The sequence below is a fragment of the Lepidochelys kempii genome, chromosome 3 (genome assembly GCF_965140265.1).
Source record: "Lepidochelys kempii isolate rLepKem1 chromosome 3, rLepKem1.hap2, whole genome shotgun sequence".
NCBI classification, from domain to species: Eukaryota; Metazoa; Chordata; order Testudines; family Cheloniidae; genus Lepidochelys; species Lepidochelys kempii.
The window spans coordinates 207,271,262-207,290,286 of record NC_133258.1 but is presented as its reverse complement, the minus strand read 5'-3'; the positions used below and the strand labels follow the sequence as shown (position 1 = coordinate 207,290,286).

Below are 19,025 nucleotides of genomic sequence, written 5' to 3'. Positions count from 1 at the left end.
AACTTCTATATTCTTCTCCATGCATCAATATCAGTTATCTTCCCTCTTTAGTTTTTTCCCCAGTTCTTTACGATACCTGGTCCAGCAGCATGTAGACTTACTTCACACACTGCAAGAGAGGGTGCTGAGTTGGCCACGTCCAGGAATCCTGGGAGACATATTCCTGAAGTTAACAAACGATGAGGTATGGTAGTGCTCATGACAGAATACACCCAACAAAGGCATCAGAATTGCTTTAGTTTAACGATGTATAATGGTGGATTTGGATCAAACAGAACTGCAGATTTCCCCCCCAAAATAATTAGGTGTCTGGCTGTATAACAAGTTTAAAAGAACTCTAGGGATAACAAGTCTACCTACCATACCACGTACTACATACCAGTTCAAGTCAAAAATGGTACAGCCATTATAGAATCATAGATATGCAGAACTGGAAGGGACCTCAAGAGGTCATCTAGTCCAGTGGTTCTCAAACTTTAGCAACCCGAGGATCCCCATTTTGATTTAAAAATTTCCAGGGACTCCCAAGCCACCCCTCTCAGCCCTTGCCTTGCCCCCTTCTCCAAGGCCCCGCCCCCGCTCACTCCATCCCTCACTCTCCCCCACCCTCATTCACTTTCAACAGGTTAGGGCAGGGGGTTGGGGTACAGGAGGGGGTGCGGGAGGGAGTGTAGGTGGGGGTGCAGGCTCTGGCAGGGAGTTGGGTGCAGGGGGGCGTGTGGGCTCTGGGAGGGAGTTTGGGTGCGGGAGGGGGGTGTAGGTGGGGGTGCAGGCTCTGGGAGGGAGTTTGGGTGCAGGGACACAGGACCAGGACTCACCTGCTGTGTGACTGAGCAAAACCTAAACCCTCATGGGCCTTTGCACTGGTAAATCTGTGGCAGTGCAGTGTGGTTCCTCTGGAGGGGCCAACAGAGCAACGTCACGCAAAAAAAATTTTAAAATAAAATAAAAAGTCCACCGTGTGAACATGGTGCCTCGTGGTAACTGGGTCGGATGGTGCAAACCCGTTGTGGCTCCGGGTTTAGCGTCAGCCGGCCCCTAGGTCTTACCTACACTGCCACCAAGACTTTGCTCAGATCCTGACCACATCACAACACAGGATGACTAGCTAAAGAGTCTGCAGGAACTGGGTGAAGGCCCTGCACACATCCACTGGTGTAGCAGGGTTTGACTGTTGCAGCTTGACAGGCACCATGTTACAATCGTTTGGTCGTGACTGTTTCAGACTGGGTTACAAGTACATGAACGGATAATGGCCTAACTTAACCAAGCTGTGTGCTATCCCTCCCCATTCCTCTGCCCCCTTCTGTACACCTCGGAGCCAACAGTGAGCCTGGGGCTAACCCTGCAGAATTTCAAACCACTAACATTCCTTACTGAGCATTTATGGGTTTGTTCCTCAGAACAATTTTCTGGACTACTACATTGCTTACTTGAGGGACCTGCCGGAATGCGTCTCGCTGATCCACGTGGTGATTCTGAAGGAGGTACTCTTCTTCCATGTTATTTCAGAGACTCATCCACCATGACACACAGTCATTAGTGGCAATATTGAAGACACAATCAGTACCCTCCCCCCACAGTGGAAAGTAGCAGTTTGACAAATCAAATATTAGTGTATTCCTGGAATTTCTGTAAGGAATCAGGTGGTTGAAATAGTACAGAGATATCAGTTAATCCTGAGCACAGGAAACATGGCATAGAGAACCCCAAGACACGCTTCTGAAATCAATGAATCAAGGTCTGCGATTGTCTTTAGCCCCAAGAGCTACTGATGGCAGCCACTGACACCTTTCGGCATAACTGTGTCATTGCTAATTATACACTGGCTGCCTGAGAATGCCGGGAGAGTCTTGATTTTCTGTGAAATACCTGACCCTGTCCCTGGATTACCCCAGTCTGTGCCTCCAAACCATCCAATCTCTCTGTTTGCAAACTGACACCCCCACCCCGCCATCCTTGCCCCACTTCCCACAGCTGTTGGAACATAATATTTTCCAGGGTCTCTTCCTGCCACTTTTTTCCATCCCGCTAACCAAATTATTTCATTACCAAACACTGGTTTCTTGGATGATGGGCTTGTTGATCAGTTGGTTGTTCCGAGTTACCAAAGGCAGCTGTCTCATTCTTATGTCACCATGTATTTGAATGAAGTTACATCCAGAAGTTCAATTGGATCAATATCTGTAAAAAACCTCCCCCCGCCAGGAGATTCTCCCTTGCACCCCATCCAGACCACTGCCTGGGAGGGTATGTAGGAGAATGGATAAACCTTTCCACATGCCCTGGAGAAAGACCCTTTCCTGAGACCTCCTTGCTGCCAGCCTCTTTCCATTCATGCCAGGCGTCTAATGGCTCGTGTAGCTCAGTTGGATGTAAGTGCTGTGGTATCTCCCAGGGGAGAGGGGCGGTCTCTAAAGGCCAGATGCTGATATCCTTATTCATACAGAGTAGTGCCCTGCACCTTGAGGAGTTCCACAGAAATCAGTGGGCTCACAGTCCAGCCCTTAGCATAACATGATTGGGACTGTTGTCACCTCATCTCATAGTCATTCATCTGTCACTCCCTGTGAGTTGCTGTATGTACTGTACAGCATCATGTGAATACAAACTGCACTGGGAACTTACATGCCCTAGTGATGCTAAATCTACTTTCTCCAATTCAGGTGGAAGAAGAAATTAAGTCTGACCTCTACATGCTGTTCTTTCATATAGTCCAGCGTATCCCTGAATACCTTATTCAGTTACAGGTAGGACTAACGCATGAAGATTGCCTGGGTCTCCCTATTGGCCTGTGATGATAATAATTGGTATTAATGTTTACACTGCATGTCACTTCTCTCAGAGCTGGCCTTTGAGGCTTGCACAGCTGCAGCCACCCCGCGAAATCTCTGGGCCCTTGAAAGTGGAAGCCAGTGGAGACTGGTCTCTCGGAGTGATTTCTCGTGAGACTCTCTCATAATTGGCAGTTTCCTCAGGGTCAGGACAGCCTTTGCATCCCGGGAATGCCCTCTATTCTGAGAAACCCCAGATCCTCTCACAGCTGTGAGGGATGTGTGGGCTTCCAGTGACTGGGCTAGGACGGCTGGGAACTACTAGCCAACCATGTACAGCGGAGTCCGCTCCTTTGCTGAGTAGCCAGCATGGTCTCTAGCCACAGAGGTGGTGGCTTACTAGTGTGAGAGGCAGCATGGCCTAGCGGGACTGGCATGGACATGAAGGGCTCCTGTTGTCCAGGCCCAGCTCCGACATCAGCCCACACCTTGGCCATGGCTGGGTCATGGCTTGATCCCTCTAGCTGAGTTTCCCAATTTGGAAACAGTGCTAATCCGTCCCTGTGGAGTGGCGACGCTCTGGCTATGACTCAGTGCTTTTACAGGGGTGTTAGAGATGGGGAGGACCTGTGAAGGGGGGGTGGGAATGTAACCTGGGGTGTGGCTGTGAGAACATCAGTGAGAGGGAAGTGGAGCCATGAAGGAAGGAGCGGAGAGAGAATGCAAACAGGATGGGAGCAGCCTGCTGAGGGCTAGATGTGGGAGGAAACAGGGAGGGGATAAAGGAATGGCAGAAGAGGCTACCCAAGGAAGAGACTCACACATTGTTTAGGTTGGTGACCGCTGTTGAGGGGATGGGTAACCCTCTCCTTGCTGGCATCCCATTTCTCTGTAACAGGGACATACAAACTCTGAGGGGGCAGGGCTAGCAGCACACAAACAAGAATGACAAGTGCGGCAGAAACAGCTGGCTCTTGCAGCAAGGAAATTGGTTTGTTGGGGATGCAAAGGATCATCTTGCTGACGCTCCTCTAAATCCTCAGGCTAGCACTGTGCAGACTGGGGCGATCACAGCCAGGGTGGTGTGAGAACTGGGTCTTGGGCCTATCCCAGAAGGAAAGGCTGGCTCTGGCTTACCTGAAACAGTTCTGACCGCAAGGGAGAAAGGCAGCAGCAGTGCTATATAAAGGCCCAGGGAGCCTGGTTCATTTGTATGGTGGTTGCCCCTAGAGGTCCCAGCCCCATTGTCTTAGGCACCGTCCAAATGCCTACAACCCCCATCTCAAAGAGTTCACACAATGCATTTTCAGAGCCTCATGCAGTTGGTTGATTCTTAGTACTAACCCAAGTAACGTTGGCTCCTTTGCATGAAAAGAGCGAGGACATAGTCCAAATGGTCTGATGTGGCCATCGATCCACCAAGAATCGATTTAGCAGGTCTAGTGAAGACCTGCTAAATTGACCACAGATCGCTCTCCCGTCGACTCCGGTGTTCCACCGGAATGAGAAGTGTAAGATAAGTCGACGGGAGAGTTTCTCCTGTCGACCCAGCATGGTCGAGACACCACAATAAGTCGACCTAAGCTATGTCAACTCCAGCTACGTTATTCACATAGCTGGAGTTGCGTAACTTAGGTCGACTTAATCCTGTAGTGTAGACGTGCCCTTAGTACTAATCCAAAGTCACGCTAGCGCCTTTGCATGAAAAGAGCGAGGACATCATCCAAACGGTCTGCTTCCCTTTGCACCCCAGAACATCCTGAAGTACACCGAGCAAGAGCACCCTGATTACTACCTGCTCCTGGTGTGTGTGCAGCGCTTCCGCGTTTTTATCTCGCACTACAGCCTGCTATTACAGTGCAACGAAGACCTGCTCATACAGAAACGGAAAAAGCTGAAGAAGTAAGTCTGGCACAAGACATGGCCCTGGACTCTCAGGGAGAAATGTCAGAGCAGGTGGAAGCAAAGGGCCGGATTCTCTGTTGGTATCCGTGGGCCCACTGCTCCAGTGCGGGCAAACTGTAACATTTCTACCAGCTGGGGATCTGGCTCCTGTGAGATCACAACATTTGTTGTCAAGTTTTGGATCAGATTTGGAGCAGCCACTTCCTGATGGTTCACAGAAAGAAAAGAAGTTCCTTTTATGTGTTCTAAATGTACTAGCCATTAATTTAAACAAATGACTTCTTGGTCTACCCTAGAAAAATGACCTGTTGCTGACAGCAGGGGGCAGACCTGGATTCAGCTGCAAGCATCCAGCAAATCAAGGTTAAGACTTGCTTTGAGCAGATTTTAGCCACTGCTTGCTGAAATAGCTTTGAATAGGCCCTGAAGACCTTACAGTCTCAATAGACGAGACAGAATTATTGTTCCAGCAGAAGGGGAACTGAAGCACAGTGGGTTAAGTAAGTTGCTTGATGTCCTGCAGGAAGTCTGTGGCTGAGCTGGGAATCAACCCTAGATCTCCCCAGTCCCACATGAGGGCTGTAACCACAAAGACGTCACCCTTCTCACAAATGAGGCTCTTACTGAAGCGATGAGCAAACTTGCCATGTGCCCTAAAAAATAACGGACTGTGCTGCTTCTACTGATCTCTTGCTCCTCTTCTGCCTGGTTCTGTTGACTGGTGATGAATTTCAATTCCCCTAGGTCATCCCTCGTTAAGTTATACAAAGGTCTGGCTTCTCAGTGTGCCGATGCCAGCCAGGAGGGTTCTCAGACACCCAGCACATCAGCCATCCGAGACAGCGGGATCCACGCCGAAGAGGTGATGCAGCTGTTCCCTGCAGCCCCCTCTTCTAGCACAGCAACCACGTAAGCCAATTGTCAGGCCGGTATCACTTCCCTCCCCACACAGCCCCAACAACTAGAAATAGCCAAGCATGTTGCTGCAGCATGGCCATCCTGGGGTGGGTCCTCCGTGCAGGGTAATAAAGCTCTCCATGCATTCTCAGGGGGAAGTACATTCTGGGGGCAGGTTTGAGTGGTGGGGAATGCCTGGGGAAGGGAGAGGTACATGACTCCTGGAAAACAGCTTAGAAATTCTTGATGTAGGAGCAGAGGGATCGTAGTAGCCAATCAGAGTCAAGAGATTTGCATTATCCAAGTGGAGTTATAGCAAAATAACTCCATGATTATGCAAATGCCCGCACTCTGGTTGGCTAATAATGGCTGCCAGACTATCCAAAAAGATTAAAATATGCTACAGCTGAGGAAGAGCAGGCTAGGTCAGGAGAGGTGGTTATCGGAGGTGCACGCAAAGCAGTGGGGAAGCGTGCCATTTTTCTGTTGTAATCAGTGCTTGTTGAAAAATAGCAAGGACTTCCTAGAAGATCTGCTGTACCTCCAACAGAAGGAAGGGCATGAGGAAGAGTTTACTGGCTGAGGGTCTCTGGCCTGTTCTCTACAGGAGGTCAGATTGGATGATCAAAATGGTCCTGTCTCGACCTTAAAAATCCATTAAATATTTGGTGTAAAAAATACTGAAATGGTTTTCATCCCGCAGGTTGGGACAAGGAACCATTTTTTATTTATTTGAAGGTTTTTCTCAGATTTTTATATAACATTTTCAGTTTTTGAATGAAAAATGTCCACCACCTCTCATTTCAATACAGTTTTTTGGAAAGCTGGTCTGGGTTTCCGAGGCCAAAGATTCACTCATTAAGACCCAAGAGGGTGAGCAGGGCTGCCGTGCTAGCCTGTGCAGTCCAAATCTGCTAGGGATTCATTCCGATAGATTTTCCCGAAGCACAATAAGGCATTTTTCATTGTTGCAAAACCACAAATGGCATGAGAGAGTTTTGTGGCATTTCAGTAATCCATCGCCATTTGCTTAGCTGTGTGGTTTAAAAGCAAGTGAGTGCTATGATCCAGTGCATTGCAGTGACAGCCCACTTTGTCTGCCAAGGAACACTTCCACCTGCTTTGCAGTTCAGGTGGTTGGGGATTTGGGGCTGAATGTTCACAGGGAGTCAGGCTCCTGCCATCCACGGACTTTCATTTTACGAGCTAAAAACTAAGTGAAGAGCCTAACTCCTTTCTGAACTTTCAGCCCTTTTCCGCTGACCTTTTTTTCCCCATTGGAACATGCTGATTCGTCGGGTTTTGACACTTTTTTTGGACTCAACATTTGGTTTTGAAATGGTCCAGATGTATCATTTCAACATCTTCTCAGTGCGAAACCCCAGCTTTCCGGTTCCAAACAACATCAACACATTTTTAAACAGATTGAAATGAAACAACATTTGGAAATGATTGAAACCAAATATTTTGATTGACACAAACCCCCCTTTTATATATGTATGTATTTATTTATGGGGATTTTCCCTTTGCAAAAATTTTTGTCCCAGTTTTGGGCTGGGAAAATCTTTTTAAATCTCAATTTTTCTTGGGATGGGAAAAACCGTACGTACTTGGGTGGCTAGCCTGAGCCACTGCCTGTGTCGCCGCGGCCGCACGGCTATTTTTCGGTGCTGTCTCCCGTGGGTTAGCGCATGTACATCCACCGGAGCTGGGAATCACACTTTTTCCCATCCCTGCCTCCATGCTGGCAGGAGATGCTGACCAGATGTGACTGTGAGGCACCTTCTCCAAGAGGAGCGCACCCCTGAAACCCACAGGGGAAATCCCAACGTATTCAGCTGGAATTCTCCATGGGGGCCTCTGCCCAGCCCTCCAGCACACTAGGGGGAACCAGGGGCAGGGTCTTCCCCGAACCCTGGAAGGGAAAGAGAGAGAGGCAGGGTGAGGCATGGCCCCTGAGCTAGGGGAGAGTGACAAGAGATTGAACAAGAGTAGGACCTCCCCCTCTGCTCTCAGGAGAGGGGACAGGGGCTATCCTCCACCCACCCGCAGCTCCGCCTTTCTTTAGCTCTGAGTGCGAGTGGATGAGCGGCCTGTGCTCACAAAGTTACTGCACAGATACTGGAATGGCTCCTGCAGGCATGGCAGGGTTTACATCACTCTGGGGTCTAGTTGCACTGGGACACCCACGTACAGTCACCAGCTGGTTCCTCCCTCCTGCCAGTCCAGGCCTGCTGCTTTCTGGCATTTGCTGCACCATACAGAATGCTTGCGACACCTGTATTGAATGGCACTTGAGTGACTCAGGTAGTGGCTGAACCAGGCTTGCCAAATGCATGTGCATCACAGTTCTTTCTGTATTTCCTCCCCCCGCTTCCTTCCTTTTTAAGGCATTTGATGCCACAGATGAAGAAGAACCAGCCTGCCATGATGGAGACTATCCAGACTGGGAAGCCATCGGACTGGGAAGTGGAGGCTAGAAAACACGAAAGGCCAGAGAATATCCTCGCTTCGTCTCAGTTCCCTGAGCAGGAGCTAAAGGCCATGTCCATCCCCTTGCAAGCGATCCCAGAGATGGAATATGAAACTCCCCCAGCCGATCCAATGGGAAATGCCGAGAGATCTGTCAGGACCTCAATGGAGCTGCTGCAGGATGCTAGAAGCTTTGCTCCAAACTATGAAGAGTTGGACTATGGGGGGGAAGTCTTCACCCTGCCAGGTCCCTACGAGGACGAGACCTTTCAAAACCTGGCTCTTTTTGAGAACTGCTCCCCGGCCTCCTCTGAATCCAGCCTAGATATCTGCTTTTTAAGGCCTGTTAGCTTTACGGTGGAACCAGACAGGACAGATCACTCATCACAGCCGCTGCCTAAAAGCAGCAGTGCTTACAAACAGGAGGTGTTTCACAGCAAAGGCAAGCAGCTGAGCAGGTCCCTGAAGGAGTTCCCCAGGAGCAGTGAGGGCATGAGCACTAGACTCTACAGCACCAGAAGCAGCAGCAGTAGCCAGTTGCAGCACAAGCAGGAGAGAAGCATGCAACCTCACCTGATCTCTGCATCATCTAGAAGCTCCCAAAGGAGCTACTTCCCCCCACCGAGAGGGCTGGGGGACAAACAGAGCTTTTTGGAAGTAAGGAGGCGAAAATAAAAAAGCAAAATTTTGCAGCAGGGTCAGAGAAACTTTTAAGGGAGAATTTTCCAAAATAGCTTCCAAATTTGCACATGCATAGCCTTCTCCTGCACAGATACATCAGGTGGTGAGAAGCAGAAGGGCACAATTTGCACCCAAATACCAGGCTGCAAGGGGGCAAATGCAGGTTTGGTGAATGCAATTTTGTGGGTGCAGGTTCAGAGACCACTTTTGAAAATTTGGCCCTTCTTGTGTGTCTAACTTGTTTCTCCCACCTGTCACTGAGACCCCACGATCCAGACTTTTCTCAGTGCTGGGCAGCCCCCTGCAGCAAGCACCTTGCTGGAGGAAACAGGTTAACAATGGAGCACAGCCCTTTGAAATGAGGGCTCAGACCCCTGTTGGCCTGCTGGTGGTGGGCAAAAGAGGCAGAGCCAAGAGCACCTGCATTAATTAAGACAAATGCCAGTAGGGCCCGATCCACAGCTGCTATAAATCCATGTGGCCCCACTGAAGCCAGTGGGCCCAGATCCTCAGCAGGTGTAAACCTTTTCAGCACCACTGAAGTCAGCCCAATTGCAGCAGCTGAGGATCTGGCCCACAGGCTCTAGCCCAACTGGCACCTGATTTCCGTCTCCAGAAGCAGTGCTAACCTGTGTCTGAACACGGACAGGGCTCCGCTGTGGTAATCCCGGCTTTGTACAAGCTTATACAAAAGTGACGGCTTAGAACAGGACACAGCACTAACCCTCACTGGCACAGGGTGAGGTAAATTCAGACCTGGGGGGGCACTTGTATCGCCCCCCCCCTCGGAGGACATATTTGGTTGCACTGTCCCCTCTGAGAGGATCCTCCAGGGATGGGCACTGTTGGCCTGTGTGCAGAGCTGGGGAATGCCCGGAAGGGGATGGGGAGGAGCGAACAAGGAGAGCCCTGGAAACACTGAAGAGATCACACAGAAGCAAAGACAATGAAGATTAGAAAACGGTGGGGAGGAGGATGGAGAAGCGACTGAGGTAGGGCCAAATGCCTGGGGAACAGCCTGTGCAGAGTTGTTAATAATTACCCCTAGCTCTTATCTAGCACTTCTCATCAGTAGACTTAAAAGTGCTTCACCCAAGGAGGGTGGGATCCTTGTCCCCATTTTACAGACAGGGAAACTGAGGCACAGGGGGGTGACTTGACTTGCCCAAGGTCACCCAGCAGGCCAGTGGCAGAGCTGGAAATAGACCCCAGGTGGCCAGTCCAGTGCTTCATCCACTAGACCACACTGCTTAGTTAAGCAGGCATCAAAAGTCATGGAGGTCTCTGGGGTCACTGCCTGCCTAGCAATAAGGGGTGGGATCAGCAGAAATCAGCACTTAATGCTTGAGTATGGGAGGAACTTGACTAGGATAGCTATTGCAGAACAGCTCCCCGCTCTCATTCTGGAGTAGCTATAGCACTTTAAACTCACCCCCTTCCAGCACCACCTCCCCGTGCAGACCACCCTTTCGAGGAAGGGGCCCTGCAGCATCATTGCCTCAGCACCAATGGGAGGAGCTGGTGCAAAAGGGGACAAGTTCGGGGCAGTTGTGAACGGACTTCAGGGGCTCAGGGAGGAGTCCCTGACTGACACACTTATGGTACAGTCCCCGTGTCAGTGAGTGGTGACCTCACGCTGTGCCCTGCGGGTGCGCATACACTGAGTGACCAAGCCAGCGGCACCATCCGCCCTCCCCCAGAGGCACCCTCTGTCCAACACGGTGAGCCTGCCCGATGCAGGATCCACTGGTAGGGGGTACCACAGCCCTGCACCGCTTTGGCCCGTGGTTGGTGGAGGGATTCTGAATCCCTGCAGATGAAAAGGCGGAGTTGGTAACAGGGACATTGTTCAGCTTCCTGACGTGGCTTAAAACAGTCGCTTTGTATAAGGGTTATTTTTGCCCCTCAATTATTCTTCCTCGGTTCTCCTGGCTTTACAGACCCCACATTAACTGCTGTGCAGAGGCATCACTACTGCAGAAGTCTGAGCGATGGAACAGTCTACCCACATAGACAAGTGCAGAGTGTAAATAAGGTTCAGATTTTTAACCGTGAGGGCTGTAGTAGTCTCCCTCACCGGCAGTTTTTAAATCAGATTGGATGCTTTGCTAATAGATATGCTGTAGTTCAAACAGGACTTAATGTAGGGAAGTTCTATGGCCTGTATTATACAGGAGTTAAAACTAGATGAGCACAATGGTCCTTTCTGTCCTTGGAATCTATGAATCTATGAAACCAGACTCCTCAACATGACCTGGCTGTCAGGTTCCTCCGTTTCCTCCACTGCAGAGAGAAGGGTGAGGTTGTAAATGCTGGTTAAACCATCTTTTCCATTTTAGGAGCTACATGCAGAAGACAACACCAGGTTCTGCCAGAAGGATGACAACGAGCAAACATCCTTCAGCGAGCACAACCCGCGGCAGGAACCCAAAGGGGGCTTCCGGAGCTCCTTCCGCAAGCTCTTCAAAAAGAAATGAGCAGCCCAGCAGGAGGTGGGCAGTGATCTAACTCCTCTAACTGCTACAGCTCTTCCCCTGAGCCCTGAGCTTGCAGACAGAAAACAATCCAGGGCTGCAACTTCCAGGTCCAGGGCCAACACAATAGAAAAAAGGGGGGAGTTTTCCATTGCTGACTCACAAAAGCAGCTTGCTCTCCCTAAAACAGTGGAGGGGTGCAAGGTGGATCGAAATGGAGATTGTTAGAGGTGGGGCAGATTTATTTGGTGACAATAGGAACCCACCGAGCCTTCACCCAAAACCTAAACTCAACTTTCCATCAGGTCCCACTCTCAATCATTTTTCTCTGCCCTGCCACGTTCCTTTGAGGCCCAAAAGTGGAAGTGCATGCGAGGGAGGCTGCACTTGTGGGTTTTCAGCCTGACTGGAAGCGGCAAGACCTTGGCTGAACAGGATTTCCAGCTTGGTGTTGGAGGGCTGAGAGGTTCTGATCAGCGTGGAGCTTCGGCTGGGACCCTGGCTTTCTGAACTTCACCATCCCTGGCAGTTCTGCTGCAACTTTCAGTCTGCATGACTCCCTCTGATCTTTTCAATGCTGCAGGAACAGTAGCTCTTCCTGCCATATTCTTAGGATATATTATTTGTATTTTGGCAGCCCTTAGTGATCACGGCCCCATTATGCAAGGCACTCGGTCACATATGTAGTTTATAGGTCCCCTTTTATTTTCTTTTTGCTACTGAAAACTCAGCCTGGGGCCTGCGTCTCACTGTATGTCTGTGCAGCACTTGGCACAATGGGGCCGTGATCTTGGTTGAGGCTTCCAATGCTACCGTGGTTAATAATCGTGACTGTGTGAAAGCTCCGTACCTTCCCTGGCCTACGCAGTATCTTGTGAATTAACCTGGAATGCACCACCAGTTACAAGTGTTTCTTGAGGTGTGAGGACTCTTTCTTTTTTTTTTTTTGCCATAACAAAGCTATGATTTCCCCCCCTGCTCATGCCATGGCAAACCTTTAGCCTCAGAAATGATAGCTACACAGAAAGTTACCGTATATCCTTTAGTTAAAATGAAAAAAAGGAACAGAAGGAAATCTGTGCCCTTCCTGGATGCAATACGTACTGAGCTTTGGCAGCAAGGGCAGTTGTTTACGTAGGGCTGTAACTCTGGAAGCAGTTTATTTATGATGTGTGTTACTCTAGTGCCTCGGATGCCACCTGGGATTGGACCTTGTTGTGCGTGGTACTATACAGAGTAAGACAGAGCTCCCTGCCCCAACAAGCTTACAATCTAAATAGACAAGAGCAAGGAAAGGTGTAGAACACAAATAGAGCTCCCAAACCCCAGAACCATAAGGCTGCATGGATCTCTTGCCATTTCCCTGGGTACTTACACTGGAGATGAGATTGACTAGTATATTGGAATCCTCCAATCAAAATTACAAACGGGGCCATGGACCTAAAAGGTGACCTGGCCCATTCCACTGTCACCTGGGGATTGGGCCCCACTGTATGGCTGGTGTGTTTGAAATGTGATACGGTTGAAATCTGGCTACAGAAAAAAAAAAAAGATGACCCCTCGGAGACAAACCTGTTGAGTTCTTCTCAGCTTTCCCTCTATTAGTAGAATAATAGTTTGATTTATTTGTAGTTCCATAGCACCTAGGAACCCTCGTCATGGACCAGGATCCCATTGTGCTCGGGGCTGTACAGACACAGAACAAAAAGACACAGTGTGCCCCCAAGAGTTTACAATCTAAGTATGAGAGAAGAGTCAATAGATAGATACAGACAGCGGAGGACAAGGACAGTGCAACAGTCCTGATCAGCATGATCAGCAGTGGTCTCTGCACACCAGCTGCCTAACGGAATCAAGTTGTTTGTAGACCTTGAGGAGGACAATGAGGTAGCTTTGTGGCTGTCTATGGGGAGCTCCTCCCCAGTGCGAGGGGCAGCACAAGAGAAAGCACTGAAGGGCTTGTTTGAAAATGCAACAAGTGGGCAATGGAGACTGGCGTCATGGGCTGATTGGAGGTGGGAGTTGACATTTCAATAGCAAATGAGAGATGAGAGGTAGGTGGGGATAGGCCTTGAAAGTGAATACAAGTAGCTTGTGTGTGATGCATGAGAAAAGGGGGAGTCAATGAAGGGATGCAAAGAGAGGGGGGACATGGTCAAAGTGGCGGGCAAAGACACTGATCTTCGCAGCAGCATTCAGAGTGGGTATGAATGGGACAAGATGACATTAGTCAAGGCCAGAGGGAAGGATGTTGCATTAATGAAGATATGAGATGATGAGAACTTGGATGAGTTCTAGCTGTGTGGATGGACAGGAAAGGCTGTATCTTAAGAGAAGTTGTGAAGCAGGAATCTGCAAGATTTAGAGAGCCTGGATGTGAAGATTTAGAGAGAGATCCGAGTTCAAGATGACACCCTATTGCAGGCCTTAGTAACAGGCAAGATGGTGGCGCTGTCCACAGTGATTGAGAAAGGAAGTAGGAAAGAGGGTATTCGGGGGGAAAATTAGGTAAGTTTTAGCCAAGTTTAGCTTCAGCTGGTGGCTGCACATCTGTGAGGAGATGTCAGAGAGACTGGACCAGATTTTAGTTTGGACAGAAGGAGGCAGTCTCAAGGAGAGAGGTAGATCTGAGAGTCATTGGCATAGAGATGTTTGTGTTTGGATGGGATCCAGCAAAAGCTGTAGAGGGAGAAGAGAGCCCTTTGGAACACAGGCTGGATTAACGAGATTGGAGGGCAGGGCTAATGTTTTTTGGAGGCCTCCCAGTACTAATGAGAGCAAAAAAGTACTATCAATAAGTCACGTATGATACTGAATACACACAAAAAGAAAATCAAAGACAATTAACTGGTTATATATTTCCTGGATAAACATAAAACATTGAGTCAAATGAAAATGTTGTGAGTTTAAAATTACATCTTGTGAGCTTTAAGAGATGCAAATTCAGTTATTGTGTTCTCAGATGACTGTGTGCAAAGTAAATCCCATTCAATTGGCATGATAGCAAGAGCATTAAGCTTCATTTCTCCTGTAGTTGACCAAAGATGATGTTTTTGGATTAAGGCAAGCTTAGAGAACAATTGCTCTGCTTTACAGTTGGCAATGGCTACAGTCAAATACAGTCTCAACACAATGAAGATCTTCAGGAAGATGCTACTCAGATCATGCAAAAATTTTGATCCCAGTAGCACTCTTATCCTGCATGTCACAGTATCTTATAAATGCTGAAAAATAAAACATTTCCACAAAAGGACCAGACTCTAGATCATTCGGGTAAGTACTGAGCAATGCCTGAATGCATGTTTGCATTTCTTCTTCACTTCATACTTGTTCAAGAAAAATAAGGAAGCCAAATTTTGCAGATAGTTCAGCATAACATTCACTTCTTTTTAGTTCCGAACTTAGTTTATTGAGGATAACATAAAAAACATTCAACCTCTCATTTCCTTCGGTCTTGTAATGTCACTTTTACATCAGGACATTTTTGTTTTACCGTACATTTGTATTCTGTAGGACTTATCACTTCCCAGTTTTTTGCTTGTGTCTCAAAAATTGTCAAAATTGAGACTGTAACCTTGTGACAGACTTTTGCAAGGAAGTCAGCAAATGAACACCAACAAGATCCAGACCTGGCTTTTGAAACAGACTAGTGTTGTCAAACCTTGCTAGTATCACAGTCTATAAGATACTCATAACTGCAGTTAGCACATTTCCTTGTACAACTATTGTGCCTCTCCCAGTTTTACCGTTTTCCTTGACATTGTGTATTGTTTCTTTCAAACAATGTTGGATGCCTTCGTAGTCTAGTACAATTGTTTTACAAGATTCAGCATGACAGGACCATCTTGTCTTCGAAATGGTTTTTAGGGCAAAGAGTTCTTTGCTCACACATGACAACATTGTTGCACAGAAGCTGCCATTGCCTGGGTGATGCCGCATTAAAAAAAAGTTTCTGAACAAAACTTAAAAAGTTTATGACTTCCAAGCAAGAATCAATGCTGCAAGTTCCAACCATGTTCAGAAAATAAGCTGTGCATGGCACATACACAGCTGGTGGGCTTAGTTTTTGATCTGAGCTTGAAGACCATCATACTTTCCAGACATTGTAAGAACGGCCATACTGGGTCTGACCAAGGATCCATCTAGCTCAGTATCCTCCTGTCTTCTGACAGCGGCCCATGCCAGATGTTACTTGTGTTATCGGCTGACTGACAATAGCAATACTGTTTGTGTCCAGTAAAAACCATCACTGTCTGGAGGAGCGACTTGACCGTGTGGCTTTCAATTGGTAGAAACCCAATGAAATGCTCAAATGAGCACCACGTGAGCAGTACTGTAAAATAACAGATAACTGATTAACATGAGTGATGTCATGACTTCAGTGTACTGCCACAGAGAAGTATTTCACCTGTTTGACTTCAGGGACAGTGAATTCCAAAACCTTATGTTTCATTAGCCCAATGAACTCATCACAGATTGGTTTTGACGGCTCGGATGGGTGACCTTTCCCTTTGTTTCCATAGCGTTTCATGGGCTCACTTAGAATTGGGTCAATTTTGGTGATGCTTGAAGAATACCTAGATCATTTCTGTTCTGAGGAGAGTTGGTAACTTCCTCCCTTCCTCTAAATATGAATCATGTTCAGTGAGAAGCTTAACAACTATCACAACACACCCTAAAACTTCTTTCCAGTAAGCAGTTTGCATTAGAAGCAACTATACCATCTCTCTGTCAATCTGATGCTTGCCTTGTGAACATGCTAGCCATTGTGATGTTCCACACAGTTTTTGTGGATTTACAATACCTCAACCAATGCCTCTGATAACACTCATTTTACACTGCACTGGTGCACTATACTTCATATGTTGTGAGGTGGTCCTGCTGCTCACAATCCCCACCCATCTGACAGAGTTCCTTCTGATCCCATCGCTCCATGAATCTTGCTCTTGCAAGTAACAGGAAGGATTGCTGAATGTAAAATTTGTGATTATCATGGGAATCAGCATGTTGAAAAGAAAAAGTAGTTTCTCAGCCACCTGGGAAAAAGAATTTAAATTCATTGAAAGAAGTAGGAAAGGAGAGAACGCTGCATCTTGCCGCTAGTGTAAGTGTGACATTATTGTTTCAGTTTGTGGGAAAGGTCCTGTAATACAAAATGTTGAAACTACTAAACAGAAATCAAACACAAAAGCTCCAAACATTCCAAACTTTTAAAAAAAGTTTATGGCCCACCCTTGACAACAGAGTTCCTTCAGCAGAACGCACCAAACATTTCATGTAGTCAAGCTCCACCACTCTTATCTAAGTGTGGATTGCACAGCAAAGTGAATAGAACTATTTTCAGTGAGTCCAAAATTGCTAAAAGAACTACATTTGTTATCTGATGGCCACTGACGCCTCCAACAAAGGTTCCATGAAATGCTCCCCGCTTGTTTTAAGGTATTTCCATTGTATTACTGGTATTAATTATTGTTTCTTAGATTTTTACAAAGACTGTCATGAAACTTCCTGAGCATTCGCTACTAATGCAGGCAATAGGATTGACAACTTTGAACTAAAATGATCGAACATGTCAGCACACAAGGAGACAATGTGTGTTAATTATTCTAAATTTAAGTGTTTTCCAAAACTGAAAGAGTAACAGTGACCTTGCTACCACGATGTCAACACACGATTTGCAACGACCAAACGAAACATTGCTGTAGAAAACCTAGTTTAAATGTTTACAGCCATTTTAGCATTCGCTCACCAAGTGTTCAATAACTGGCAGAGTTTTGCAAATTTGCTGGGGTAGAACACTCTATAAATCTATGTTACGTTATGTAGTCACACCTGGGCTGTCCTTGTACCTGCTATTGACTGACTGGCAATGTGTTAGAATGGGCTTGCAAGTTACTTTCAATCTTTGGGGGAAGACTAAAGCCCTAAAGTAATCTGGGATAGTTTTGGAGACTAAGGAAACAAGAATGAAATTGCTGAATTGTACTGTTTCTTCTTGAGTCAGGCTCTAAAATAATTCGGACAGTATTGAAGCTCTGGAGTCAAACTCGTTCACACTAACTTCATGGTTTGAACTGGTGTCCACAAGAAACTAGAATGCAGTATAAATGACAAATTGTATGGTTACTTTCTGAACTCCAAACTGGAGAATCTCAATGAAAGTGAATGAAGGAATTGTGTGAAACAGATTTTCTGCTTTTTTAATCACTGAGCTCAAAAGTATTTACAAACCAGATCTGACCTCACTGAAAATAATGTGCACAAGAAACTGTCTGTCTCATCATTGGCAAAAGTTTTCTTTTGAAGAAATTACAGACGCTGTTGAAGTCTGCAAAACTGATCGTTATGGACATGGATGAGTTATATGAAAAATTGTGTACAATCAAAGTAGTCATGTCATTTCCTAAATTTCAAGACTGTACAATTGCTAATGAGAAATACCTCAAGATTTTCAAGATGACAAAGCCAAATAGATGTGTAAACTTCAAGAATTTGAATAAAATCAGTTCTTACCTACTTTCCCTTTCATGTAGCAATGCATACACTGAAAGGGTAGTTTTGTTAATGAATTGCACCAGCAAGATGAGAGTAATTGACTGGACGTGGACACAGTGAAAACCAAACGACAGAGTTACTGCAGTTTTGAAAATGCTGAGTTCAAAACCAAGTTTCCAGTATTCCTCAACAATAAGACGCTATCAGAGGCCGCCATGCCGGGGGGAAAAATACAAGAAGTAGACAATAATTGAAGGTTCATGCAATGCTTTCTATGAAATATTTTTTAATTGAGGTTTTGTCCTCATTTTTAGCTGTAGTAAGAAGGACTTGGCCTCTTTTTTCAGTTCCCTGTGACGGCCACCCTGTGTGTAACACCCCAATGGCAATGTCACTGGGACCTGACACCCTTTTGTTTAGAGACTATCTGCCCAGCTGTGTAGGGAGTGGATGGATGGGGAGACACCTTTAGCTGGGTGAGTGGGGTAGGGGAGGGGGACGCACAGCGGAGGAATATTGACCTAGGATTTTAAACTGCATCAGGGATGTAACACAGTGCCATTACCAAGAGATCTGCTGCTTGTGCCTTTAGGTCTCCTGCATGAATAGGCCTTTCCCCTCCATAGTACTAAAGCTGCTCTTACATCCCCTGAGAGCACCAAGGAGCAGGCACTGGCAGAAACCTGGGAAAGGAGGGAGCCCCCAGTAATATCTCCTGGGTCAAGAGAGGGGGAGGTACTCTCAGAATGGCAAAGCTGGCAGATGGGAGCAGCTGAGAGCACCCTGGGAAACGTGGACACTTGTTTCCCTGTAAAATACTTACAGTTTTTAGCGAGCTTGGAAATTAATAGAACTGGTGGATGGTACGTTTCTGCTCCTAGATCACTTCTTGTCCCGTTTTGCAGTGTCCTTGGAAACGTCACAGATTCCACGTGGTATCAGCTCCATGTCTGCAAAATGTAACCAAACTGCGTGGGGGTGCTCAGACCCTTGGCTTGCTCACCCTGCGTCTCACAGGCTAAGGCCCAGCGTTTGCTTTGAGACAGCTGCACTCTAGCCTAGTTTCCTTTCTGTGACAAATAAACTTTGCTTTTAAATAACCCTAATGACTGGAAAGCACTGCTGGTTCTTTGCACTGACCGCTGGCTATGGGGCACATGGGGCAGGCTGCCCCAGCCAGAAGCAAACTGACATTAAGGAAGTCAGGAGCAAAAGGGAAGAATAAGCTTACACCCCTAGTCAGAGGGGATGGAGTTGCTGTCTCTCCCTTCTTGGAAAGGAGCTGCCCTAATGCAGTCTGGGCACAGGAGAGCCCAGCACCCACAGG

At 47.2% G+C, this 19,025-nt stretch overlaps 1 protein-coding gene across 2 annotated transcripts in view; it reads left to right on the top strand.

Annotated features, from left to right (window-relative positions):
- ARHGEF33 (Rho guanine nucleotide exchange factor 33) overlaps nucleotides 1–18,799 on the top strand; it is a 29,557-nt gene extending 10,758 nt beyond the window's left edge. For both annotated transcript variants that reach the window (XM_073339821.1, XM_073339819.1), the window contains 8 exons: nucleotides 52–184; nucleotides 1,404–1,487; nucleotides 2,667–2,750; nucleotides 4,528–4,676; nucleotides 5,424–5,588; nucleotides 7,967–8,705; nucleotides 11,069–11,221; nucleotides 18,604–18,799. In XM_073339821.1, the coding sequence (XP_073195922.1) occupies nucleotides 52–184; nucleotides 1,404–1,487; nucleotides 2,667–2,750; nucleotides 4,528–4,676; nucleotides 5,424–5,588; nucleotides 7,967–8,705; nucleotides 11,069–11,206 (1,492 nt within the window). In that variant the 3' untranslated portion in view covers nucleotides 11,207–11,221; nucleotides 18,604–18,799. The remainder of the gene's footprint in view (nucleotides 1–51; nucleotides 185–1,403; nucleotides 1,488–2,666; nucleotides 2,751–4,527; nucleotides 4,677–5,423; nucleotides 5,589–7,966; nucleotides 8,706–11,068; nucleotides 11,222–18,603) is intronic.
- The last annotated feature ends 226 nt before the right edge of the window (nucleotides 18,800–19,025 follow it).